This window comes from Coregonus clupeaformis, chromosome 35 (genome assembly GCF_020615455.1).
Source record: "Coregonus clupeaformis isolate EN_2021a chromosome 35, ASM2061545v1, whole genome shotgun sequence".
Classification (NCBI taxonomy): domain Eukaryota; kingdom Metazoa; phylum Chordata; class Actinopteri; order Salmoniformes; family Salmonidae; genus Coregonus; species Coregonus clupeaformis.
In genome coordinates, this window is record NC_059226.1 from 39,892,192 (window position 1) to 39,919,832 (window position 27,641).

The window sequence follows — 27,641 nt, forward strand, 5'->3', positions numbered from 1 at the left end:
ACCTTGTGAAGACTTACAGAAAACGTTTGACCTGTGTCATTGCCAACAAAGGGTATATAACAAAGTATTGAGAAACTTTTGTTATTGACCAAATACTTATTTTCCACCATAATTTTCAAATAAATTAATTAAAAATCCTACAATGTGAGTTTCTGGATTTTTTTTCCTCATTTTGTCTGTCATAGTTGACGTGTACCTATGATGAAAATTACAGGCCTCTCTCATCTTTTTAAGTGGGAGAACTTGCACAATTTTTTCCCCACTGTATGTTTTTTTAATAGTATATCAGCTAATGATTATTTTGCATAGATGCATTTCAAGACTTCAAAAACCATGAGCAAAAGCAGCATACATTATGATATATGAATAATATCATCACTCACTTTGATTGACGTACTAGTAGCCTACAGTCTGTAGTCCACAGAATGTTACTTTACCGAACTACAAATCCCATGAAGATGGAACTCTTTAGTCACGGGAGACAACACACTATTGGGGAGAGGCAGTGGGTGCTTACAAAGTCAACCAAGCAATGTTGACTTAGTAATTACACTGTACCTGGCTATATGACTTCCATTTAAATACAGATTCAGTACAGACGTCTGTCTGTCTGTCTGTCTGTCTGTCTGTCTGTCTGTCTATCTGTCTGTCTGTCTGTGTGTGTCTCTCTCTCTCTCATTCTCATTCTCTATCCCTCACATGGACTCAAACTCGTCGATGCGTTGCTTGGTGTTGCCCTGTCGTATCTGATGGAGGGTCCTGTACTTGTCCCGGCCGGCCTTCACGTTCTCCGCGTGGATCAGGTCGTTGGGAGTATTCTTACTGTCGTCTCGAGCGCTGGCCAACTCAGTACTCAGGGCCTGAGAACAAAAGGACAACAAGGACACAAATAAACTCATAGAGCATCAACATATGTACTATTCATGGAATTAATGTGTAGTACATATGTAGTACATGTGTAACGCATGTGGCCTAAGAACCATATCTCTCATTTCAGAGCTCAGGGCTGGAGGACATTTTTACATTTAGTCAGGACTGAGCCCAACCAGCCATAATTACAGTTAGGTTAGGGCCATAGGTTATCACGCTCTCCGTAGCCAATGTGAGAAATACTTTTAAGCAGGTCAACATTCACAAGGCTGCAGGGCCAGACGGATTACCAGGACGTGTACTCCGAGCATGCGCTGACCAACTGGCAAGTGTCTTCACTGACATTTTCAACCTGTCCCTGACTGAGCCTGTAATACCAACATGTTTCAAGCAGACCACTATAGTCCAGTGCCCAAGAACACTAAGATATCCTGCCTAAATGACTACCGACCCGTAGCACTGACGTCTGTAGCCATGAAGTGCTTTGAAAGGCTGGTCATGGCTCACATCAACACCATTATCCCAGAAACCCTAGACCCACTCCAATTTGCATACCACCCCAACAGATCCACAGATGATGCAATCTCTATTGCACTCCACACTGCCCTTTGCCACCTGGACAAGAGGAACACCTACGTGAGAATACTATTCATTGACTACAGCTCAGCGTTCAACACCATAGTGCCCTCAAAGCTCATCACTAAGCTAAGGACCCTGGGACTAAACACCTCCCTCTTCAACTGGATCCTGGACTTCCTGAGGGGCCGCCCACAGGTGGTAAGGGTAGGTAACAACACATCTGCCACGCTGATCCTCAACACGGGGGCCCCTCAGGGGTGCGTGCTTAGTCCCCTCCTGTACTCCCTGTTCACCCATGACTGCATGGCCAGGCACGACTCCAACACCATCATTAATATTGCCTACAACACAACAGTGGTAGGCCTGATCACCAACAACGATGAGACAGCCTATAGGGAGGAGGTCAGAGACCTGGCCGTGTGGTGCCAGGATAACAACCTCTCCCTCAATGTGATCAAGACAAAGGAGCTGATTGTGGACTACAGGAAAAAAAAGAGGACTGAGCACGCCCCCATTCTCATCGACGGGGCTGTAGTGGAACAGGTTGAGAGCTTCAAGTTCCTTGGTGTCCACATCACCAACAAACTATCATGGTCCAAACACACCAAAACAGTTGTGAAGAGGGCACGACAAAGCCTATTCCCCCTCAGGAGACTAAAAATATTTGGCATGGGTCCTCAGATCCTCAAAAAGTTATACAGCTGCACCATCGAGAGCATCCTGACTGTTTGCCTCACTGCCTGGTATGGCAACTGCTCAACCTCCGACCGCAAGGCACTACAGAGGGTAGTGCGTACGGCTCAGTACGTCACTGGGGCCAAGCTTCCTGCCATCCAGGACCTCTATACCAGGCGGTGTCAGAGGAAGGCCCTAAAAATGATCAAAAACTCCAGCCACCCTAGTCATAGACTGTTCTCTCTGCTACCGCACGGCAAGCGATACCGGAGCGCCAAGTCTAGGTCCAAAAGGTTTCTTAACAGCTTCTACCCCCAAGCCATAAGACTCCTGAACAGCTAATCATGGCTATTTGCACTTCCCCCCCCACCCCACCCCACCACATCCCCCTCTTTTACGCTGTTGCTACTATGTTTATTATTTATGCATAGTCACTTTAACTCTACCCACATGTACATATTACCTCAATTACCTTGACTAACCGGTGCCCCCACACATTGACTCTGTACCGGTACCCCCTGTATATAGCCTCCTTACTGTTATCTTATTTTATTGCTGCTCTTTAATTATTTGCAAATTGTATCTATTTTTTACTTAACACTTTTTTATATTTATTTTTTATTTTTTCTTAAAAACTGCATTGTTGGTTAAGGGCTTGTTAGTAAGCATTTCACTGTAATGTCTACACCTGTTGTATTCGGCCCATGTGGCAAATACAATTTGATTTGATGTTAAGTAAGGTAGGGTCTGACCTTTGTATAGCTGCCGTTCATTCTTCTGGGCCTCTGTCATGGTCATGAATTAGGGTCATGGGTTAGGGTTAAAGGTCATGGAGTGTGGAAGAAGTGAAAATATTATTGTTATCTACCAACAATGACAAGCCACCAGGGTCTGACAACTTGGATGGAAAATTACTGAGGATAATAGGGAACGATATTGACACTCCTATTTGCCATATCTTCTATCTAAGCCTACTAGAAAGTGTGTGCCCTCAGGCCTGGAGGGAAGCAAAAGTAATTATGCGATCCAAGAATAGTAAAGCCCCCTTTACTGGCTCAAATGGCCGACCAATCAGCCTGTTACCAACCCTTAGTAAACTTTTGGAAAAGATTGTGTTTGACCAGATACAATGCTATTTTACTATAAACAAATTGTCAACAGACTTTCAGCACACTTATAGGGAAGGACATTCAACAAGCACGGCACTTACACAAATTACTGATGATTGGCTGAGAGAAATTGATAATACAAATATTGTGGGAGCTGTTTTGTTAGACTTCAGTGCGGCTTTTGACATTATTGATCATAGTCTGCTGATGGAAAAACTTAGGTGTTATGGATTTACACCCCCTGCTCTATTTTGGATTTTAAAAAGTTACCTGTCTAACAGAACACAGAGGGAATGGAAGCCTCTCCAACACAATCCAGGTAGAATCAGGAATTCCCCAGGGCAGCTGTCTAGGCCTTTACTTTGTTCAATCTTTACTAATGACATGCCACTGACCTTGAGTAAAGCCAGTGTGTCTATGTATGCGGATGACTTCACTATACACGTTAGCTACTACAGCAAGTGAAATCACTGCAACACTTAACAAAGAGCTGCAGTTAGTTTCAGAATGGGTAGCAAGGAATAAGTTAGTCCTAAATATTTCAAAAACTAAAAGCATTGTATTTGGGACAAATCATTCACTAAACCCTAAACCTCAACTAAATCTTGTAATAAATAATATGGAATTTGAGCATGTTGAGGTGACTAAACTGCTTTGAGTAACCATTCATTGTAAACTGTCATGGTCAAAACATGTTGATACAACAGTAGCTAAGATGGGGAGAAGTCCATAATAAAGCACTGCTCTGCCTTTTTAACAACACTATCAACAAGGCAAGTCCTACAGGCTCTAGTTTTATCGCACCTGGACTACTGTTCAGTCATGTGGTCAGGTGCCACAAAGAGGGACCTCAGAAAATTACAGTTGGCTCAGAACAGGGCAGCACGGCTGGCCCTTAAATGCACATGGAAATATATTCCACATCAGGTAACTGATGCAAACAGTAGAATCAGATTTCTTTTAAAATATAAAAATACACCTTATGGATCAGCGGGGACTGTGAAGAGACACACACACAGGGACAGACACACATACACATGACAAGACACGTACACATGGATTTTGTATTGTAGATATGTGATAGTAGAATAGTGAAAAGTGTTATGAAATGTAATGTTATGTAATATTTTAAATTGTATATAACTGCCTTAATGTTGCCGGACCCCAGGAAGAGTAGCTGCTGCCTTGGCAGGAACTAATGGGGATCCATAATAAACCCCAGGAAGAGTAGCTGCTGCCTTGGCAGGAACTAATGGGGATCCATAATAAACCCCAGGAAGAGTAGCTGCTGCCTTGGCAGGAACTAATGGGGATGCATAATTAACCCCAGGAAGAGTAGCTGCTGCCTACGCAGGAACTAATGGGGATCCTTAATAAATACAAATACAAATGGGTTACGGGTTAAGTTAGGGTCTGACTGTGTCTGACCTTGAGGTGGTGAGGTGTTTCCTCAGCCGTTTGTTCTTCTGGGCCTCCGTCATGGTCATGAGTTATGGGTTAAAGGGGAACTGCACTCAAAACCTATATTTTGGTATTTGTTTAATTAGTCCACTGTTGATACGGTCCCAAAATGTTTCTCATGTCAGCAGGCAAGTTTTCAAGATTTTGGACTTTCAGGAAGCAAATTGTCACCTTTGATGCATTTTACATCATCATATGATGATGTGGCCGGTGACACTTTGCTTCTTGAAAGTCCAATATCTTGACATTTTGACTCCTGACATGAAAAACATTTTTGGACCGTATCAACAGTGGACTTATGGTGGAAAAAAAGTAGACTTCCCCTTTAAGTGTTTCTGACCTTGAGGTGTTTCTGTAGCCGTTCGTTCTTCTGAGCCTCCGTCATGCGTTCCTCCTCGCTGCGGTCTCTGACCATGCCTGGTGATGTCAGCTCAGCGCTGGCCTCGGCGCTGCTCTCGTCGGTCTCGTCATTGTCCCCCTGCACAGAGTCCTGGATGTGGACACTGATGACTTTAGTCTTCAGCACTTCTTTGGCTCCAAATCAACCTCCACCATGACCGCCAGACGACAAACACACACATGACCGCTCACAGTGTGGTTAGTGAGGATAATGCTATCACACATGCTGGCTCACATTGAAGCACTGTGGTTAGATAGAGGGTTACGCTAGCAAACACGTTCATTCATTCATTAATTCTCTCTCACCCTTTTCTGCCATCTCTTTGTATCGTCCTCCTCCTTCTTCTTCTCGTCCTCCAGAAGGGAGATCTTAGAGGTAAGCTCAGCCAGCTCAGTGGCCTGGAAAGAGAACCTTAGAATAATACACGATTCACCTAATGTGTGTGTGTCTGTCTGTCTGTCTGTGTGTCCGTCTTTGTGTGGTGTCTGTCTGTCTGTCTGTCTCTCTGTCTTTCTCTGTGTGTGTGTGTGTGTGTGTGTGTACCAGGTTCTCTTGGTTCTTCACCTGGCTGTCTGACTGCTGTAGGAGGGCTGCCTTGGCCTCTTCCGCTGCCCTGCGCTCCTTCTCCAGACGCTCTGCCTCATCCTGGGCAAACGTCCTCTCCTTCTCCAGACGCTCTGCCTCATCCTGGGCAAACGTCCTCTCCTTCTCCAGACGCTCTGCCTCATCCTGGGCAAACGTCCTCTCCTTCTCCAGCTCCAGGGCCCTGCAAGTCTGCTCCTCCAGATCTACACACACACACACACACACACACACACACACACACACACACACAGAGGCACGCACACACACACACACACAGAATAATATGAACACACACGAGCATGCACACACACTGTCAGAAGACAGAAAGAGTCTGACCTTCCTGAGCTTTCTTGGTCTCTTCCTCGATCTGTTTGAGTCTGCCTATCAGCTCCATGGTTTCTCTGGCGATCTTCTCTGTCTCCTTCTCCGCATTCTCTCTCTTCTTCTTCTCGCTCTCCAGCAGAGCTCTGGAACGAAGGATTTGAGGGATGAGTAAACAACCTCATCTCTCTCTCTCTCTCTCTCTCTCTCTCTCTCTCTCTCTCTCTCTCTCTCTCTCTCTCTCTCTCTCTCTCTCTCTCTCTCTCTCTCTCTCTCTCTCTCTCTCTCTCTCTCTCTCTCTCTCTCTCTCTCTCTCATCTCTCTCTCATCTCTCTCTCTATCACTCTCTCTCTCTCCCTCCACCCGTCCATCTAACTCCCTGTCTCTGTCCTCACTTCTCCATCTGTCTCTTAGTCTTCTCCTCGCGGGCCTGGGCCTTCATCTGCTGGACCTCGATGGTGTCCGGCTTCCTCCTCCTCATGTACAGGTCGTGGTTCCCCATGCACAGCGCCAGGATACGCTTGTTGATCCGCAGACGAGGGGCGTAGAACACAAAATCCTGGAACAGACCCAGTTACCACAAAATGTAGTTATCAGGCGTAGAACACAAAATCTTGGAACAGACCCAGTTACCACAAAATGTAGTTATCAGCGCCTCTTGCAAAAATTAAGTGACCTTTTTTTTTTGTACAGGTACTATCAGAGGTTTGAATTATAACCAACAAATGCAAAATATACAGCAGAAACAGAGGTGAGGTACCGGGGCTTTCTTGTCTATGGGCTTTATAACAAACTTCTTGTCGTTGAAGGAAATGTTTCTGATCTCACTCCATGGGAAGCCGATCTTAGGGGTCATCCTATACAGGAAATAGAACACAGTAGAACAGTTCACTCCAAAATCAAAGTTTATCCAATGTTTTCAGACTTCAAAAGTAGTCTAATGTCATGATGAATCTACGGGGAATTCGGATCTATACTGAACACAAATATAAACGCAACAATTTCAGAGATTTTACTGAGTTACAGTTCATATAAGGAAATCAGTCAATTGAAATTAATTCATTAGGCACTCATCTATGGATTTCACATGACTGGGGATACAGATATGCATCTGTTGGTCACAGATACCTTTAAAAAAAGGTAGGGGTGTGGATCAGAAAACCAGTCAGTATCTGTTGTGACCACCATTTGCCTCATGCAATGCGACACATCTCCTTTGCATAGAGTTGATCAGACTGTCTGGTTCTTCCTCTGTTAACCATGGTTACCACAGCAGCGGTCGGGAGAGGTTGTGTTTTTCTCTAGCTCTCTAGCTGGAGGTAAGCAGGAGGTAAGCTTCTCATTTGGTGTTGAGTAAAGCTTAACCATGTATTAGATCGTAGGTTGGTAGTTAGTTGTAGTTAGGTATTGTATTTATTATAGGTTAGTATTGTTGTTATTGTAGGTTTCCGTAGGTAATTGTAGGTTAGTATCGAAGCACGAGGCTAGCTAGCTAGCAGGTAGCTACTGGTAACGATTAGCAACGATTAGCAACGGTGGAGAGCTTCTCATATGGTGTTGAGTAAAGCTTAACCATGTATTAGATCGTAGGTTGGTAGTTAGTTGTAGTCAGGTATTGTATTTATCATAGGTTAGTATTGTTGTTATTGTAGGTTTCCGTAGGTAATTGTAGGTTAGTATCGAAGCACGAGGCTAGCTAGCTAGCGGGTAGCTACTGGTAACGATTAGCAACGATTAGCAACGGTGGAGAGCTTCTCATATGGTGTTGAGTAAAGCTTAACCATATATTAGATCGTAGGTTGGTAGTTAGTTGTAGTTAGGTATTGTATTTATTATAGGTTAGTATTGTTGTTATTGTAGGTTTCCGTAGGTAATTGTAGGTTAGTATCGAAGCACGAGGCTAGCTAGCTAGCGGGTAGCTACTGGTAACGATTAGCTGTTTCCAATGTTAAATGTGTTGCTAGCCAACGCTTTAATTTTTGCTGCGTTATGCGTTATGAAAAGGAACTAGACACGGACATGAATTATCTGTTTAGTGTGCTAACACACTCTTGGCAGTTTGTTGTAACCAAGTATTGGTGCTAAATTGTGTGTTAATGGATGCTAGCTTGCTAGTTAGCTACGGCGTCATAGCTAGGTATCGTGGGTAGTTACTGTGTCTTGGCAGTGTCTTCGCCGTGCCCGGCTGTAGCACGGAGCGAGCTAACTAGCCGTTTTTTCGAACAGAGTCAGAGTCAACACAGTAGCCATTGTGTGCCAGGTGTAGCACGAAGCTAGCTAGCTAGCCGTTCTTCAAACAAAGTCAACACAGTGGCCATTGCTAGCTACCCAACACGACCAGCGAACTGTACGGTAGTAGCTAATTACAATATACTTGTCCTAGCTAGCCAACGTTGAATCATTGCTGCGTCATGAAAGGAACTTGACACAGACACGAATTATCTGTTTAGTGTGTTATCACACTATTGGTGGTTTGCTGTGACCAAGTGTTTGTGCTAAACTGTGTGTTACTGGATGCTAGCATGCTAGTTAGCTAGTTAACACACTATTGGTGGTTTGTTGTGACCAAGTATTGGTGCTTAACTGTGTGTTAAACTGTGTGTTATTGGATGCTAGCATGCTAGTCAGCTATGGTGTCATAGTTAGCTAGCTGAATAAAGTGGGTTGAGTCTATTCCTTTAAACATTGAACAACTGTGGTTCACAACAATTTCTGATTTCTAAAGGTGGAAGTTGGGAGAGTTTTTTGTTCGGGTGGTTCAGTGAAACAATTTTAGTTTCTGAGGTAGAAGTTTTTGGTGAGGGAGGCCCCCTCTCTCCTCTCCCAGATGCTTAGCTCATTTCATTCCGATCTCCTCTGCATTTTTGTAGCCATTTGCTACAGCCTGTCAACTATGCCTCTGCCTATCCCTGTTCTCTCCTCTCTGCACAGGCTACACAAACAACGCACCACACCGCGCGGCTGCTGCCTCTCTAACCTGGTGGTCCCTGCACGCACCCCTCACCTGGAGTTCCAGGTCGCAGGCAGCCTCTGGAACTGCCGCTCTGCTGCCAACAAAGCTGACTTCATCCCAGCCTATGCCAACCTCCAGTCCCTCGACTTCCTGGCGCTGACGGAAACATGGATCACCACTGAAAACACGGCTACTCCTACTGCTCTCTCCTCGTCTGACCATGTGTTCTCGCATACCCCGAGAGCATCTGGTCAGAGGGGTGGTGGTACAGGAATCCTCATCTCTCCCAAGTGGACATTCTCAATTTTTCCCCTAACCCATCTGTCTATCTCCTCATTTGAATTCCATGCTGTCACAGTCACTAGCCCATTTAAGCTTAATATCCTTGTCATCTATCGCCCTCCAGGTTCCCTTGGAGAGTTCATCAACGAGCTTGACGCCTTGATAAGTTCCTTTCCTGAGGATGGCTCACCCTCACAGTTTTGGGGGGATTTCAACCTCCCTATGTCCACGTTTGACTCATTTCTCTCTGCCTCCTTCTTTCCACTCCTCTCCTCTTTTGACCTCACCCTCTCACCGTCCCCCTACTCACAAGGCAGGCAATACGCTTGACCTCATCTTCACTAGATGCTGCTCCTCTACTAATCTCACTGCAACTCCCTCCAAGTCTCCGACCACTACTTTGTTTCCTTTTCTCTCTCGCTCTCCTCCCACACTACTCACTCTGCCCCTACACAGATGGTAATGCGCCGCCGCAACCTTCGCTCTCTCTCTCCCACTACTCTCTCCTCTTCCATCCTATCATCTCTTCCCTCTGCTCAATCCTTCTCCTCCAATCTCCTGATTCTGCCTCCTCAACCCTCCTCTCCTCCCTTTCTGCATCCTTTGACTCTCTGTGTCCCCTATCCTCCCGGCCGGCTCGGTCCTCCCCTCCAGCTCCGTGGCTTGATGACTCACTGCGAGCTCACAGAACAGAGCTCCGGGCAGCGGAGCGGAAATGGAAGAAAACTAAACTCCCTACCGACCTGGCATCTTTTCACTCCCTCCTCTCTACATTTTCTTCATCTGTTTCTGCTGCTAAGGCCACCTTCTACCGCTCTAAATTCCAAGCATCTGCCTCTAACCCTAGGGAAGCTCTTTGCCACATTTTCCTCCCTCCTGAATCCCCCCCTCCTCTCTCTCTGTGGATGACTTTGTCAACCACTTTGAAAAGAAGGTTGACGACATCCGATCCTCGTTTGTTAAGTCTAATGACACTGCTGGTCCTGCTCACACTGCCCTACCCTATGCTTTGACTTCTTTCTCCCCTCTCTCTCCAGATAAAATCCTGCGACTTGTGACTGCAGGCCGCCCAACAACCTGCCCGCTTGACCCCATCCCCTCCTCCCTTCTCCAGACCATCTCCGGTGACCTTCTCCCCTACCTCACCTCGCTGATCAACTCATCCTTGACCGCCGGCCATGTCCCTTCCGTCTTCAAGAGAGCGAGAGTTGCTCCCCTTCTCAAAAAACCAACACTCGACCCCACTGATGTCAACAACTACAGACCAGTATCCCTTCTCTCTTTTCTTTCCAAAACTATTGAGCGTGCCGTCTTTAGCCAACTCTCTTGCTATCTCTCTCAGAATGACCTTCTTGATCCAAACCAATCAGGTTTCAGGACTGGTCATTCAACTGAGACTGCTCTCCTCTGTGTCACGGAGACTCTCCGCACTGCTAAAGCTAACTCTCTCTCCTCTGCTCTTGTCCTTCTAGACCTGTCTGCTGCCTTTGATACTGTGAACCATCAGATCCTCCTCTCCACCCTCTCCGAGCTGGGCATCTCCGGCGCGGCTCACTCATGGATTGCGTCCTACCTGACCGGTCGCTCCTACCAAGTGGCGTGGCGAGAAGCTGTCTCCGCACCACGTGCTCTCACCACTGGTGTCCCCCAAGGCTCAGTTCTAGGCCCTCTCCTTTTCTCCCTATACACCAAGTCACTTGGCTCTGTCATATCCTCACATGGTCTCTCCTATCATTGCTACGCTGACGATACACAACTAATCTTCTCCTTTCCCCCTTCTGATAACCAGGTGGCGAATCGCATCTCTGCATGTCTGGCAGACATATCAGTATGGATGACGGATCACCACCTCAAGCTGAACCCTGGCAAGACGGAGCTGCTCTTCCTCCCGGGAAGGACTGCCCGTTCCATGATCTCGCCATCACGGTTGACAACTCCGCTGTGTCCTCCTCCCAGAGTGCGAAGAGCCTAGGCGTGACCCTGGACAACACCCTGTCGTTCTCCGCCAACATCAAGGCGGTGACCCGCTCCTGCAGGTTCATGCTCTACAACATTCGGAGAGTACGACCCTGCCTTACACAGGAAGCGGCACAGGTCCTAATCCAGGCACTTGTCATCTCCCGTCTGGACTACTGCAACTCGCTGTTGGCTGGCCTCCCTGCCTGTGCCATTAAACCCCTACAACTCATCCAGAATGCCGCAGCCCGTCTGGTGTTCAACCTTCCCAAGTTCTCTCACGTCACCCCCTCCTCCGCACACTCCACTGGCTTCCAGTTGAAGCTCGCATCCGCTACAAGACCATGGTGCTTGCCTATGGAGCAGTGAGGGGAACGGCACCTCTGTACCTTCAGGCTCTGATCAGTCCCTACACCCAAACGAGGGCATTGCGCTCATCCACCTCTGGCCTGCTGGCTCCCTTCCTCTGCGGAAGCATAGTTCCCGCTCAGCCCAGTCAAAACTGTTCGCTGCTCTGGCACCCCAATGGTGGAACAAGCTCCCTCACGACGCCAGGACAGCGGAGTCACTCACCACCTTCCGGAGACATTTGAAACCCCACCTCTTTAAGGAATACCTGGGATAGGATAAAGGAATCCTTCCCCCCAATTGTAAAGTGGTTATCCCACTGGCTATAGGGTGAACGCACCAATTTGTGAGTCGCTCTGGCTAAGAGCGTCTGCTAAATGACGTTAATGTGCCCTTGAGCAAGGCACTTAACCCTAATTGCTCCTGTAAGTCGCTCTGGATAAGAGCGTCTGCTAAATGACTAAAATGTAAAATGTAATGTAAATGCAAATGGTGGTCACAACAGATACTGACTGGTTTTCTGATCCACACCCCTACCTTTTTTTAAAGGTATCTGTGACCAACAGATGCATATCTGTATCCCCAGTCATGTGAAATCCATAGATTGTGGCTTGTGGAATGTTGTCCCATTCCTCTTCAATGGCTGTGCGAAGTTGCTGGATATTGGCATGAACTGGAACACGCTGTCGTACACGTTGATCCAGAACATCCCAAACATGCTCAATGGGTGACATGTCTGTTGAGTGTGCAGGCCATGGAAGAACTGGGACATTTTCATATTCCAGGAATTGTGAACAGATCCTTGCGACATGGGGCTGTGCATTATCATGCTGAAACATGAGGTGACGGCAGCGGATGAACGGTTCTCGTCACGGTATCTCTGTGCATTCAAATTGCCATAGATAAAATGCAATTGTGTTCATTGTCTGTAGCTTATGCCTGCCCATACCTTAACCCCACCGCCACCATGGGGCACTGCCAAATGTACGATTATATTTTTGTTCAGTGTAGTTGAAGGTTCCTACTTGTCAGTTTTCTGGTATATGCTGAGGCCCAGAGCGTCTACCCCCAGCCACAGCTCTGAACCTTTCTTGTTCTTGATGCTGAAGTAGTTTACTCCATACATCTCTAGATCCTGAGCTATCTTCAGATACTCCACCATGGCATCCTCCCTGGGGACAGACAGACACAGAGACAGAGACAGACAGACAGACACAGATACAGACACACACAAAGACACAGAGACAGACACGGACAGAGACAGACACAGACAGACGATCAGTGAGAAAGATGCTCTGTATTCAGTTAACATAATGCTTAGCACATTCTGCAGACACTGAGTGGACAAAACATTAAGGACACCTGCTCTTTCCATGACATAGACTGACCAGGTGAATCCAGGTGAAAGCTATGATCCCTTATTGATGTCACCTGAACCCTCTACAGACTAAACCCTGTTTAAGCAGGGGGAGGGAATTGTTTTAAGAAGGTCATACCAAGGATCATTTAGATATTTTATTTAGAATTATAAGACCCCTTGATGTATCCCAATTTTGTTTATTATTTTATGAAAATTTTAATTTGGCCTTACTGCTATTAGCCCATACAAACACATTGAATAACAGATTCACTACATGGAACAACAGATAGTCCCCCCCAAAAAATCTAAAGCAAGTTTGTTCTGAAGTGTCTGTCCTATATCTGAGAGATATAAGAAAGATCAGGAAACATTTGTTGTTTTGTATTAATTTTGTATTTTTTTTTACATGTATTTAACTCCTTATTTTTGGCACTAAACAGTCTCCAAATATACTGTTTTTCAACTGGTACCGGGGGACCTTCAGACGAGTCTTGTGAGGCCCGTGGCGCAAAACAACCAACAAATATGTGTTCGTGAGAGTCTCACCTTTCCACAGAGGGGTATTAGGGTGTAGCCTAAACTGTTCGGATGCTACCGACAGAAGTTGGAAGATAGGCTTCCGACTTCAGACCAGTACCAAGACGCTTGTGGGGGTCATAGGGCAAAATGGAGAACACCATCTTGTTCATGAGAGTCTTATCTTTCCATAGAGGGGGTTGTAATAGTTTGTAGGCCAAACCATTCAGATGCTACAGACGACTTTGTGAGATTTTTGGGATGTCTCATGGTCTGACAAACACATGCGGAAGTTCGACATAGGCAAATGCGGTGGATTGAGACACATCCAATGCAAAAAAACATCTCTCTAGCTTAAACTGACATATTTACATGGGGATTTTTTTATTATGCTAATTGAGTTCCACGGGGGTGCGGACATCGACTCTAGGGTTTTTACAATCCACTTCAATCAGTGTAGATGAAGGGGAGGAGACAGGTTAAAGAAGGATTTTTAAGCCTTGAGACAATTGAGACATTGATTGTGTATGTGTGCCATTCAGAGTGTGAATGGGCAAGACAACATATTTAAGTGCCTTTGAACACGGTATGGTAGTAGGTGCCAGGCGCACCGGTTTGTGTCAATAACTACAAAGCTGCTGGGTTTTTCACGCTCAACAGTTTCCCATGTGTATCAAGAATGGTCCATCACCTAAAGGACATCCAGCCAACTTGACACAACTGTGGGAAGCATTGGAGTGAACATGGGCCAGCATCCCTGTGGAACGTTTTCGACACCTTGTAGAGTCCATGCCCCGACGAATTGAGGCTGTTCTGAGGGCAAAAGAGGGGGGTGCAACTCAATATTAGGAAGGTGTTCTTAAAGTTTTGTACACTCAGTGTACAATCAGTGCAATACAAGTAAGCCAGTGTCAACTTGGATGGGACTGTGAGTAGAGAGGACATGTGGCCTTACCTCAGCACTCCCTTGTGCTCCTCATGCCACACCTTTATCCTATTCTCCCACTGCTCCTTGTTCAGTTTGTGCTGCTCCAGAACCCTGGGGGTAGAGGACATGAGAAGGGTTCAATTAGTGAGGTAGAGAGAGGAAGGTAGCCTAGTGGTTAAGAGCGTTGGGCCAGTAACCGAAAGGTCGCTGGTTCAAATCTGTCGATGTGCCCTTGAGCAACGCACTTAACCCTATTGTCTCTCTTGATAAGAATGTCTGCTAAATTAAATGGAATTGACCCCAACACTAATCTGAGTATGGGAGACAACAATCAGAGGAACATTCAGGGAGACTTAGAATAGGGGACTGTTTTACCAATTTAGCTTCTGTTCGTGGGCTGAGGTTTGTCACAAAGGGGGACGGGGAGAGATAACACACACCTCTGGGGAAGCAGCTTGTCCCTGCTGAGATAACCAGGGAAGTGGTAGTCCTTCTTGTAGTCTCCATGTTTGGTCTGAACAGAGTAGGAAGCCAACAGCACAGCTGTCTCAGGAGGACAGTAGATATCATCATTCAGGATGCCCTCCTTCACCTGCAGTGACATACAATATAAACAGTGTGAGGTGTGTGTGTGTGTGTGTGTGTGTGTGTGTGTGTGTGTGTGTGTGTGTGTGTCTGACCAGATCATGTGTGTGTGTGTGTGTCTGACCTGTGTACATCCTTATACACATACAGTGCATTCGGAAAGTATTCAGACCCCTTGACTTTTTCCACGTTTTGTTATGTTACAGCCTTATTTTAAAATGGATTCAATAAAAATGTTCTTCATCAGTTTTTTGGGGCAAATGTAAAAAACATAAAAATAAATACATTATATACATAAGTATTCAAACCCTTGGCTGTGAGACTCGAAATTGAGCTCAGGTGCATCCTACTTCCATTTATCATCCTTGAGATGTTTCTACAACTTCATTGGAGTCCACCTGTGGTAAATTCAATTGATTGGACATGATTTGGAAAGGCACACACCTGTCTATATAAGGTCCCACAGTTGACAGTGCATGTCAGAACAAAAACCAAGCCATGAGGTTGAAGGAATTGTCCGTAGAGCTCTGAGACAGAATTGTGTCCAGGAACAGATTTGGGGAAGGGTACCAAAACATTTCTGCAGCATTGAAGGTCCCCAAGAACACAGTGGGCTCCATCATTCTTAAATGGAAGAAGTTTGGAACCACCAAGACTCTTCCTAGAGGTGGCTTCCCGGACAAACTGAGCAATCGGGGGAGAAGGGCCTTGGTCAGGGAGGTGACCAAGAAACTGATGGTCACTCTGGCAGAGCTCCAGAGTTCCTCTGTGGAGATGGGAGAACCTTCCAGAAGGACAACCATCTCTGCAACATTCCACCAATCAGGCCTTTATGGTAGAGTGGCCAGACGGAAGCCACTCCTCAGTAAAAGGCACATGACAGTCCGCTTGGAGTTTGTCAAAAGGCACCTAAAGGACTCAGACACTGAGAAACAAGATTCTCTGGTCTGATGAAACCAAGATTGAACACTTTGGCCTGAATGCCAAGTGTCACATCTGGAAGAAACCTGGCACCATCCCTACGGTGAAGCATGGTGGTGGCAGCATCATGCTGTGGGGATGTTTTTCAGCAGCAGGGACTTCGAGACTAGTCAGGATCGAGGGAAAGATGAACGGAGCAAAGTACAGAGAGATCCTTGATGAAAACCTGCTCCAGAGCGCTCAGGACCTCAGACTGGGGGCGAAGGTTCACCTTCCATCGATGCAGGAGTGGCTTCGGAACAAGTCTCTGAATGTCCTTGAGTGGCCCAGCCAGAGCCCGGAGTTGAACCCGATCGAACATCTCTGGAGAGACCTGAAAATAGATGTGCATCGATACTCCACATCCATCCTTGCAGAGCTTGGAATATTGTGTGTATATTGATGAGGGAAAAAATTATTTAATCAATTTTAGAATAAGGCTGTAATGTAACAAAATGTGGAAAAAGTCAAGGGATCTGAATACTTTCCGAATGCATGTATGTGTAGGGGAGAGTGGGGTATGTTGAGCCACCCTTGTTTCTAGGAAATATTTCATGGAGTCTGTGAAGGAAGAAACCACGCTTTCGACACCTTGTAGAGTCCATGCCCTGACGAACTTAGTCTGTTCTGAGGGCAAAAGGGGGGGTGCAACTCAATATTAGGAAAGTGTCCTTAATGTTGTACACTCAGTGTATATCTGAATGTATGCATACATTTAACATATACAATATACCACACCCCCATTCCATGAATTAAAGTTTGACCTAACAGCACCCACTGTCACAGGACACCATCACCAACTTACCCCAATGCGGCTCAACTTACCCTGTCCCTATGCTCAAGTTACCCAAGACCCGGGGTAAGTTGTGCCAAGAGACCACTTTTTTTTGGACAAGTTATGATTTTAAAACTGTAATGTTTAAATTAATTCTGATTATTTACAGCAGGGATGGGTACCCTCACATGCAGTCAGAGCCGACCCTAGCCTTTTGAGGGCCCTAAGTGACATTTTGTTTTTTCGAAATTTTCCTAAGTTAAACATTGTTTTCTCTCCTCTTGACAGCGGAGAGAAAATGTGACATTTTAGAGTAAATTCCTGCAATTCTACACATTTTGCCATGGGGCGTAGAGAAAATGTTGCAGTTTTAAAGCAAGTTTGCTGCAATTCTTCACATTTTGCTATAGGGTGGAGAGAAATGTTTGCAGTTTTTAACATGATATCTGAGTGAGAGTGATTAACAAAATTAATGTGGGCCCCACAGTCGGTAATTCGACCATGATTACTACAAGTTTAGATAGCTGGCTAGACTAACTTACCAATCTAAAACATTTTAGCTGACACAGGCTATTTGAGTGACTGTCAGTGATCAACATAACAAGAGAAAAACAAGCACATTTTGAAATTGCACCTTGTGTAAGTTGAGACCCCGACTGAGTTCCTAAAACTCACAACATTCAGCAATATATGTAGAGATCTTTGTTAGAAAGAATACTATATTTCCCTTGACCTGGTGATGCTGAATATAAAAAATGGCTCAACACACCCCACTCTCCCCTATGCTAGTATGTACAGAGGCTTGCGAAAGTATTCACCCCCCTTGGTATTTTTCCTAATTTGTTGCCTTACAACCAGGAATTAAAATTGATATTTGGGTGGTTTGTATCATTTGATTTACACAACATGCCTGCAACTTTGAAGATGGAATATATTTTGTTGTCAATACTTTGTAGAGCCACCTTTTGCAGCAATTACAGCTGCACGTCTCTTGGGGTATGTCTCTATAAGCTTGGCACATCTTGCCACTGGGATTTTTGCCCATTCTTCAAGGCAAAACTGCTCCAGCTCCTTCAAGATGGATGGGTTCCACTGGTGTACAGCAATCTTTAAGTCATACCACAGATTCTCAATTGGATTGAGGTCTGGGCTTTGACTAGGCCATTCCAAGACATTTAAATGTCTCCCCTTAAACCACTCGAGTGTTGCTTTAGCAGTATGCTTAGGGTCATTGTCCTGCTGGAAGGTGAACCTTCGTCTAGTCTCAAATCTCTGGAAGACTGAAACAGGTTTCCCTCAAGAATTTCCCTGTATTTAGCGCCATCCATCATTCCTTCAATTCTGACCAGTTTCCCAGTCCCTGCTGATGAAAAACATCCCCACAGCATGATGCTGCCACCACCATGCTTCACTGTGGGGATGGTGTTCTCGGGGTGATGAGAGGTGTTGGGTTTGCGCCAGACATAGTGTTTTCTTTGATGGCCAAAAAGCTAAATTTTAGTCTCATCTGACCAGAGTACCTTCTTCCATATGTTTGGGGAGTCTCCCACATGGCTTTTGGCGAACACCAAACATGTTTGCAAATTTTTTTCTTAAAGCAATGGCTTTTTTCTGGCCACTTTTCCATAAAGCCCAGCTCTGTGGAGTGTACTGCTTAAAGTGGTCCTATGGACAGATACTCCAATCTCCGCTGTGGAGCTTTGCAGCTCCTTCAGGGTTATCTTTGGTCTCTTTGTTGCCTCTCTGATTAATGCCCTCCTTGCCTGGTCCGTGAGTTTTGGTGGGCGGCCCGCTCTTGGCAGGTTTGTTGTGGTGCCATATTCTTTCCATTTTTTAATAATGGATTTAATGGTGCTCCGTGGGATGTTCAAAGTTTCTGATATTTTTTTATAACCCAACCCTGATGTGTACTTCTCCACAACTTTGTCCCTGACCTGTTTGGAGAGGTCCTTGGTCTTCATGGTGCCGCTTGCTTGGTGGTGCCCCTTGCTTAGTGGTGTTGCAGACTCTGGGGCCTTTCAGAACAGGTGTATATATACTGAGATCATGTGACAGATCATGTGACACTTAGATTGCACACAGGTGGAATCTAATTATGTGACTTCTGAAGGTAATTGGTTGCACCAGATCTTATTTAGGGGCTTCATAGCAAATGGGGTGAATACATATGCACGCACCACTTTTCCGTTATTTATTTTTTTGAATTCTTTGAAACAAGTATTTTTTTTCATTTCACTTCACCAATTTGGACTATTTTGTGTATCTCCATTACATGAAATCCAAATAAAAATCAATTTAAATTACAGGTTGTAATGCAACAAAATAGGAAAAATGCCAAGGGGGATGAATACTTTTGCAAGCCTGTATCTATTGATCTATTGGTCTGACCTAGTATTGACTCAGTGCTCTTTATAAGATCCTATTCTGGATTTTATAGTTCTTTACCTTTGATATTGAACATTGCATTGTTGAGGAAGAGCTTGTAAGTAAACATTTCTCTGTACTGTTTACACCTGTTGTATCCTGTGAACATGACAAATAAACTTTGATTTGATGTATTTGTGTGTGCGTGTGTGCGTATGTGTGTGTGTCTGGCCAGCTCATGTGTGTGTGTCTGTGTGTGTGTCTGTGTGTGTGTGTGTGTGTGTGTGTGTGTGTGTGTGTGTGTGTGTGTGTGTGTGTGTGTGTGTGTGAGACCTGCAGGAAGAAAAGTCGTTGCGTGGCCTCTTGGATCAGTTCCTCAGCTACGTCTTCGGGGTAGAACTTGGCCCTGAACTTTATCAACAGAGGGTTCTCCCTGTGTACATCCTGAGCTGTCACCTGGGAACATTACAGCAATGCAACAACATGAGTGAGTTAATAAGTGAATGAATGAGCGTGTGTGTGTGCGTGTATGCGTGCGTGCATGCGTGTGTGTGTGTAGAGCTGGAGGAGCAGACTCGCAGGGCCCTGGAGCTGGAAAGGACGTTTGCTCAGGAGGAGGCAAAGCGTCTGGAGAAGGAGCACAGGGCAGCGGAAGAGGCAGTCATGTACAGTGGGGGAAAAAAGTATTTAGTCAGCCACCAATTGTGCAAGTTCTCCCACTTAAAATAATCCTACACGTCAACTATGACAGACAAATTGAGATTTTTTTTCTCCAGAAACTCACATTGTAGGATTTTTCTGAATTTATTTGCAAATTATGGTGGAAAATAAGTATTTGGTCACCTACAAACAAGCAAGATTTCTGGCTCTCACAGACCTGTAACTTCTTCTTTAAGGGGCTCCTCTGTCCTCCACTCGTTACCTGTATTACTGGCACCTGTTTGAACTTGTTATCAGTATAAAAGACACCTGTCCACAACCTCAAACAGTCACACTCCAAACTCCACTATGGCCAAGACCAAAGAGCTGTCAAAGGACACCAGAAACAAAATTGTAGACCTGCACCAGGCTGGGAAGACTGAATCTGCAATAGGTAAGCAGCTTGGTTTGAAGAAATCAACTGTGGGAGCAATTATTAGGAAATGGAAGACATACAAGACCACTGATAATCTCCCTCGATCTGGGGCTATAGCAAGATCTCACCCCGTGGGGTCAAAATGATCACAAGAACGGTGAGCAAAAATCCCAGAACCACACGGGGGGACCTAGTGAATGACCTGCAGAGCTGGGACCAAAGTAACAAAGCCTACCATCAGTAACACACTACGCCGCCAGGGACTTAAATCCTGCAGTGCCAGACGTGTCCCCCTGCTTAAGCCAGTACATGTCCAGGCCCGTCTGAAGTTTGCTAGAGTGCATTTGGATGATCCAGAAGAGGATTGGGAGAATGTCATATGGTCAGATGAAACCAAAATAGAACTTTTTGGTAAAAACTCAACTCGTCGTGTTTGGAGGACAAAGAATGCTGAGTTGCATCCAAAGAACACCATACCTACTGTGAAGCATGGGGGTGGAAACATCATGCTTTGGGGCTGTTTTTCTGCAAAGGGACCAGGACGACTGATCCGTGTAAAGGAAAGAATGAATGGGGCCATTTATCGTGAGATTTTGAGTGAAAACCTCCTTCCATCAGCAAGGGCATTGAAGATGAAACGTGGCTGGGTCTTTCAGCATGACAATGATCCCAAACACCCCTCCCGGGCAACGAAGGAGTGGCTTCGTAAGAAGCATTTCAAGGTCCTGGAGTGGTCTAGCCAGTCTCCAGATCTCAACCCCATAGAAAATCTTTGGAGGGAGTTGAAAGTCCGTGTTGCCCAGCGACAGCCCCAAAACATCACTGCTCTAGAGGAGATCTGCATGGAGGAATGGGCCAAAATACCAGCAACAGTGTGTGAAAACCTTATGAAGACTTACAGAAAACATTTGACCTGTGTCATTGCCAACAAAGGGTATATAACAAAGTATTGAGAAACTTTTGTTATTGACCAAATACTTATTTTCCACCATAATTTGCAAATAAATTCATTAAAAATCCTACAATGTGATTTTCTGGAGAGAAAAAAATCTCATTTTGACTGTCATAGTTGACGTGTACCTATGATGAAAATTACAGGCCTCTCTCATCTTTTTAAGTGGGAGAACTTGCACAATTGGTGGCTGACTAAATACTTTTTTTCCCCACTGTATGTTGTTACTGTCTGAGGATGTACTCACCCTCTTGTTGAGTCTGAGCCAGGTAGAGAAGCCTTTGCTGTCCAGGTACTGTAGGCCAAAGAACCAGGTCTCTCTCAGCCCAATGGTCTTCACTATCTATACAACAATGAAGAAGAATAAGATTCCTTTATTGTCCATAGTCCAGGAAACAGATATTTGTCTGTCTGTCCGTCCGTCCATCCGCCTGTCCGTCTGTCTGTTCGTTTTTCTGTCTGTCTGTCTGTCCGTCCACCTGTCCGCCAGTCTGTCTGTTCGTCTTTCTGTCCATGTACCTGGTCGAAGAGTTGTTTGCCAGTGGTGCTGGGCAGGATGGCGAACTCCAGCTCAGCGTCCATGGTGGTGACGCGAACATTGATCTACCAGAGGGCATTCACAGTGACACAAACTGGAGTATGAATGGGAGGAGAGAGAACTTAATAGCCTATTAAAACTCATAGATAGAGTAATGGTTAGTATAATAGGTAATATGGTTTACAGTAGGGGATAGGCATGGAATATATACTGAACAAAAATAGAAACGCAACTTGCAACAATTTCAGTTCATATGAGGAAATCAGTCAATTGAAATGAATTAATTAGGCCCTAATCTATGGATTTCACATGACTGGGAATACAGATATATACAGTGCATTCGAAAAGTATTCAGACCCCTTGACTTTTTCCACATTTTGATACATTACAGCCTTATTCTAAAATTGATTAAATTATTTATTTTTCTCATAAATCTACACACAATAACCCATAATGACAAAGCAAAAACAGGTTTTTAGAAATGTTTGCAAATATATTTAAAGGAAACCAATGAAATATTACATTTACATTAGTATTCAGACCCTTTACTCAGTACTTTGTTGAAGCACCTTTGGCTGCGATTACAGCCTCGAGTCTTCTTGGGTATGACGCTACAAGCTTGGCACACCTGTATTTGGGGAGTTTCTCCCATTCTTCTCTGCAGATCCTCTCAAGCTCTGTCAGGTTGGATGGGGAGCATCGCTGCACAGCTATTTTCAGGTCTCTGCAGAGATGTTCGATCGGGTTCAAGTCCGGGCTCTGGCTGGGCCACTCAAGGACATTCAGAGACTTGTCCCGAAGCCACTTCTGCGTTGTCTCAGCTGTGTACTTAGGGTCGTTGTCCTGTTGGAAGGTGAACCTTCACCCCAGTCTGAGGTCCTCAGTGCTCTGGAGCAGGTTTTCATCAAGGATCTCTCTGTACTTTGCTCCGTTAGTCTTTCCCTTGATTCCTGACTAGTCTCCCAGTCCCTGCCGCTGAAAAACATCCCCACAGCATGATGCTGCCACCACCATGCTTCACCGTAGGCTAAGGGCTAAAGAGTTCAATCTTGGTTTCATCAGACCAGAGAATTTTGTTTCTCATGGTCTGAGTCCTTTAGGTGACTTTTGGCAAACTCCAAGCGGGCTGTCATGTGCGTTTTACTGAGGAGTGGCTTCCGTCTGGTCACTCTACCATAAGGGCCTGTTAGTCACAGATACCTTTAAGAAAGAATGGGCCTCACAATGGGCCTTAAGATCTCGTCACGGTATTTTTGTGCATTCAAATTGCCATCGATAAAATGCAATTGTGTTTGTTGTCCGTAGCTTATGCTTGCCCATACCATAACCTCACCTCCACCATGAGGCACTCTGTTCACAACGTTGACATCAGCAAACCGCTCGCCCACACGACGCCATACATGTGGTCTGCGGTTGTGAGCCGGTTGGATGTACTGCCAAATTCTCTAAAATGACTTTATGGTAGAGAAATTAACATAACATTCTCTGGCAACAGCTCTGGTGGACATTCCTGCAGTCAGCATACAAATTGCACGCTCCCTCAAAACTTGAGACATCTGTGGCATTGTGTTGTGTGACAAAAACTACATATTTTAGAGTAGCCTTTTATTGTCCCCAACACAAGGTGCACCTGTGTAATGATCATGCTGTTTAATCAGCGTTATGATATGCCACACCTGTCAAGTGGATGGATTATCTTGCCAAAGGAGAAATGCTCACCAACAGGAATGTAAACAATTTTGTGGATAAAGTTATGAAACAGCAGAGATCAGAGCCGGCCAACTAGGGAGGCCCATATTTAGGTAAATTCTCATATGTTTAATGTTGATCACATCGGCCCCTTCTGGACAGAATACTTCAACCACAAAAAATATGAACGTTTCTACAAGTACAATGTTTAAATTACTGTTACGTTCCCCAGTTTCTGTGTTGTGGGTTGTGTATTTTCATGTATGTATTTCAGGAAATGGGTTCCTGAAATTCCCCAACAAGCAGCTGATTGGTCAATGAACATTGATGATTGGAGAGCTGACCCCGCGCCCTCGTCAGGACGCAGCTGTCTCCAATTACCAACTCCTTCTGAAGCTATATAAGCCCCAGTTCTGTTGCTCAGAAGGGGGGGGAACCAGAGATGAGAGAGAGGGCTAATGGCTGAGAGTTATAGCATGTTGGTTGTTGCTAAGACATTTGGTATGTACTGTGTAGTTGTTGCTGTGAGAGCTGATTGAAATGTTTTGTGTTAGTTTGTTGCTTAGAGAGTTTCTTTAATGTCCTGAGTTAGTTTTTTTTCTCAGGTTTTGTTGTGAACCACTTTGTGTTATTCTGTTTCATTTGTTCCCAGGGGGGGAAGGGGAAGGCACCTAGGGAGTGCTTAGGCAAGAGGCCCGTGGGCATACATTACCCGTAGAAGTTAACTGTCTATGCCAGGGGTGTCAAACTCATTTTAGCTCAGGGGCCACATGGAGGAAAATCTATTCCCAAGTGGGCCGGACCGGAAAAATCATGGTATATATAACTTAAAAACAACAACTTCAGATTGTTTTCTTGGTTTTAATACGATCAACATACAACATAAAGCTGGAGCCTGAGGACAGTGTGTCCAAAATAGTACAAGCACAACATCACTATTAATCATAAAACACGTCAAGTTTATTTGAAAATTCTAAAGAAAAAGAACACAAACACACAATGCCTCAGTGATTAACAGAACTGTTTCACAGATCACAGAACTATATCAGGGGGTCATTTCTCAGGCAGAAATGTAGATAAAAAGAATGAAATCCTGTTCCCCAAACAAGTGCAAGAACCACAGAGTCAAGAATAGGTTAAATATACAAATAAAATAAAATCAATTAAAAACAATAGCACATCAACATAAAAACATACAAACATAAAGCTGGAGCCTGAGGACAGTGTGTCCAAAAGCACAACATCACTATTAATCATAAAACACCTCAAGTTATTTGAAAGTTCTGAGGACAAAGAACACACAAACACACAATGCCTCAGTGATTCACAGAAGTATATCACAGATCACAGAACTATATCAGGGTGTCTCATGTAGCACTTTAAGTGGGGTTGCATTGTTTATTTGACTCCTGATACCTGGCATCTTTTAGCTTTCACCAGCGCATCAATATCAGGCGTCACATCCTGAGTGGCAGCCAACTTCAGGATGTGATTCAAGTGCTTGTGCGTGAGCCTTGAGCGCAGCTTTGTTTTATTTATGCTCATTACAGAGAAAACTTGCTCACAAAGATATGTGGTTCCAAACATGCACAACAGTTTTGCAGCGAGGGCTGTCAAGTTGGGGTAACCTGGCAAGAGATTCTGATTAAATGTGTCCAAGCCAGCTGCGGCAAATTTGCCCTTCAAATCCAAGTCACACTGCAAGTCTATTATTTCAAGTTGGATGCTGACGGGCAGATCAGAGGGATTCACGGTGAATGGTGAGCAAAAAACGTTGAAGTCTTTCTCCAGTTCACCAAAAATCTGAAAGCGTTGCTCAAACTCCCGTAACAGTCCCGTTATTTTATCTTTGAACCGCTTCATGTCTGCCACATGTTGGGTCGCGCACACATTTTTCAGACAGGGGAAGTGAGCTGCATCACCACCGGCAAGTTGCGTCTCCCACAATGACAGCTTCAACTTGAAAGAACGTATGCTGTCATAATACTGCGTGACAACTTTGTTGCGCCCTTGCAGCTGTTTGTTCAAGTTATTCAGGTGCTCTGTAACATCCACCATAAATGGAAGGTCCTGCATCCATTCTGCGGAATGGAATTCTAACACTGTTCAATTTCTTCTCGTAAATCAAAGAAACGCCTCAGCACCTCGGCTTAACCATCTTACCTCAGTGTGGTATGGCAGGCCATAGATGTGGTCTTTCTCTCTGAGAAGGCTGTCAAACTGACGGTGATTCAGGCTTCTGGATCGGATGAAATTAACAGTTTGGATGACCACCTTCATGACGTTATCCATCTTTAATGACTTGCAACACAAAGCCTCCTGGTGCAAAATACAGTGAAAAGTCAAAAAATCACGTCCTCCATTTGCAGATTGCACTTTCTCTCTGAACTTTGTCACAACGCCTGCTTTTTTCCCGATCATTGAGGGCGCACCATCTGTAGCCAGGCTGACAGCGCGGGACCAGTCCACTCCGACCCTGTCCAGCGCGCCGACGAGTGCGGTAAAAATATCAGCTGCTGTCGTTGTATCTGTCATCGGCACCAACTCCACGAACTCCTCGGTGACGGTCAATGTGTCATCAACTCCGCGGATGAAAATGGCCAGTTGTGCAACATCTGTAATGTCCGTGCTTTCATCAATTGCAACCGAAAACACAATAAATGACTTTACTTTTTGCTTCAACTGGCTGTCCAAATCCACTGAAAGATCGGAAATCCTGTCTGCAACTGTGTTTCTTGTCAGGCTGATATTTACAAAAGCCTGACACTTTTCAGGGCACACAATCTCAGCTGCCTTCATCATGCATGTTTTTACAAATTTACCCTCACTAAATGGTTTTGAAGCCACTGCGATTTCATTAGCAATGAGGTAGCTAGCTTTCACTGCAGCGTCACTGATGTCTCGGCTGTGAGTAAACACAGACTTGACCTACTTGCTCTGCCCCGGTATAAACAGTTTGCTTGCTTAACACAATTGCTATTGCGCCATCCAGTGGACGCAATTGGAACAGCAGTTTATTTTATTGAAAAATTGCAGCGCATTTTTATATTTTACAAAATCATCTCGCAGGCCGGATTAAACCCGTTTGCGGGCCTGATCCGGCCCGCGGGCCGGACGTTTGACACCCCTGGTCTATGCACACTAGGAAAGACCTGGGCGGACCATCCCCTGTATTTTGGTTAGTGCACCAGGTGGTGCTATTAAGTAAGTAGTGGGTAGGCAGGTAAGGTAGGAGAGGGGGCTTTGATATTTACTTTCTTTGCTTTGGTTCCGTCCATTCCCTTTTCCCCAAACTTACCGTGCGAAGGAATAAATTCCCTGTTAACGGTATTCTCTGCCTTTTGTCATCCTTACTCACACCTACAGTCCCATACCTCTTTCACACCACGGAGAGTTGAGTTGTAGCAGGGTGTTGCGTTCCCTCTTCCGAGAGGAGTGCGTAACAATTACTCAAAAGTGATAAGATATAAAATATTGAGTTTCTAAGTTGAGTGAAATCACTGTACTACAAGTATCACACAGAACAATGTACTGTTGTGTTGAAGCTCAAACTCTTAAAAACCATTTGAGTGGTTAACAAACAAACACTTCACTTTTAACAAACACAGAATAACTCAGGGTAGTTACATGGTAAACCTTTAAAATGGCTGAAAATCACAAATCAATCCACCAAACTACAAAAACAGCCAAGAAACTAAAGCAGAACTGTGTCCAGATCAGATTCTGTCCTAGAATCAACTTTTCAAGTTAAGTTTTAATGTCACATGCACAAGTACAGTGAAATGCCTTTCTTGCAAACTCAAAACCCAACAATGCAATAATCAATAACAATGTATTACTGGAAGAAAAAAAACACTAGAATTAAGAATAGGAAATATGAAATACACAATAAAGTAAGTAGGTAAGTATACTATATACAGGAAATATTTTTATTAATTTGTCTCACAGAGAAACAGAGACATTACTATAGGAAAAAGTTGGTCTTGTCTTACTGTCAAACGCTAAATGTACACAATCTCACACTAATCTTACACAGACAGCCACATTTTAACGTCAATCCAGATGTTATATGATAAAGAGAATAACTGAATACTCACAGAAGACATTTGTAGATCTTTTATCTCCTATATTATTATGTTCCTGAGAGGTCCTTCTTTCGGCATTAGCCTCCTCTCCACAGAGTCATATGAAAGTGCTTTCAATATTCACTGGGATTATGGTGAATTAAAACTAGCCATTGTTGTGTTCTCAGGACTAATCCAATGGCAGCCCAGGAATCTAACTCAAGGTGGATTAAGGCAGTGTACTAACACTTGACCCTCTCAGGCCCACCGCAAAATGGTGCACAAGACACTGAACT

General features: G+C 44.7%; 1 protein-coding gene across 1 annotated transcript; it reads right to left on the reverse strand.

Annotated features, from left to right (window-relative positions):
- Nucleotides 1–243: 243 nt before the first annotated feature.
- LOC121545838 (moesin-like) lies at nucleotides 244–27,449 on the reverse strand. The gene is made up of 14 exons (XM_041856700.2): nucleotides 27,379–27,449; nucleotides 21,574–21,657; nucleotides 21,302–21,397; nucleotides 19,361–19,483; nucleotides 14,784–14,935; nucleotides 14,371–14,454; nucleotides 12,565–12,711; nucleotides 6,761–6,857; nucleotides 6,396–6,559; nucleotides 6,016–6,146; nucleotides 5,659–5,882; nucleotides 5,400–5,492; nucleotides 5,035–5,184; nucleotides 244–860 (listed from the first exon to the last, which is right to left on the reverse strand). Exons 1-14 carry the CDS (start codon nucleotides 27,385–27,387, stop codon nucleotides 696–698), a joined length of 1,719 nt encoding a protein of 572 aa, XP_041712634.1. The 5' UTR covers nucleotides 27,388–27,449; the 3' UTR covers nucleotides 244–695.
- Nucleotides 27,450–27,641: the final 192 nt, after the last annotated feature.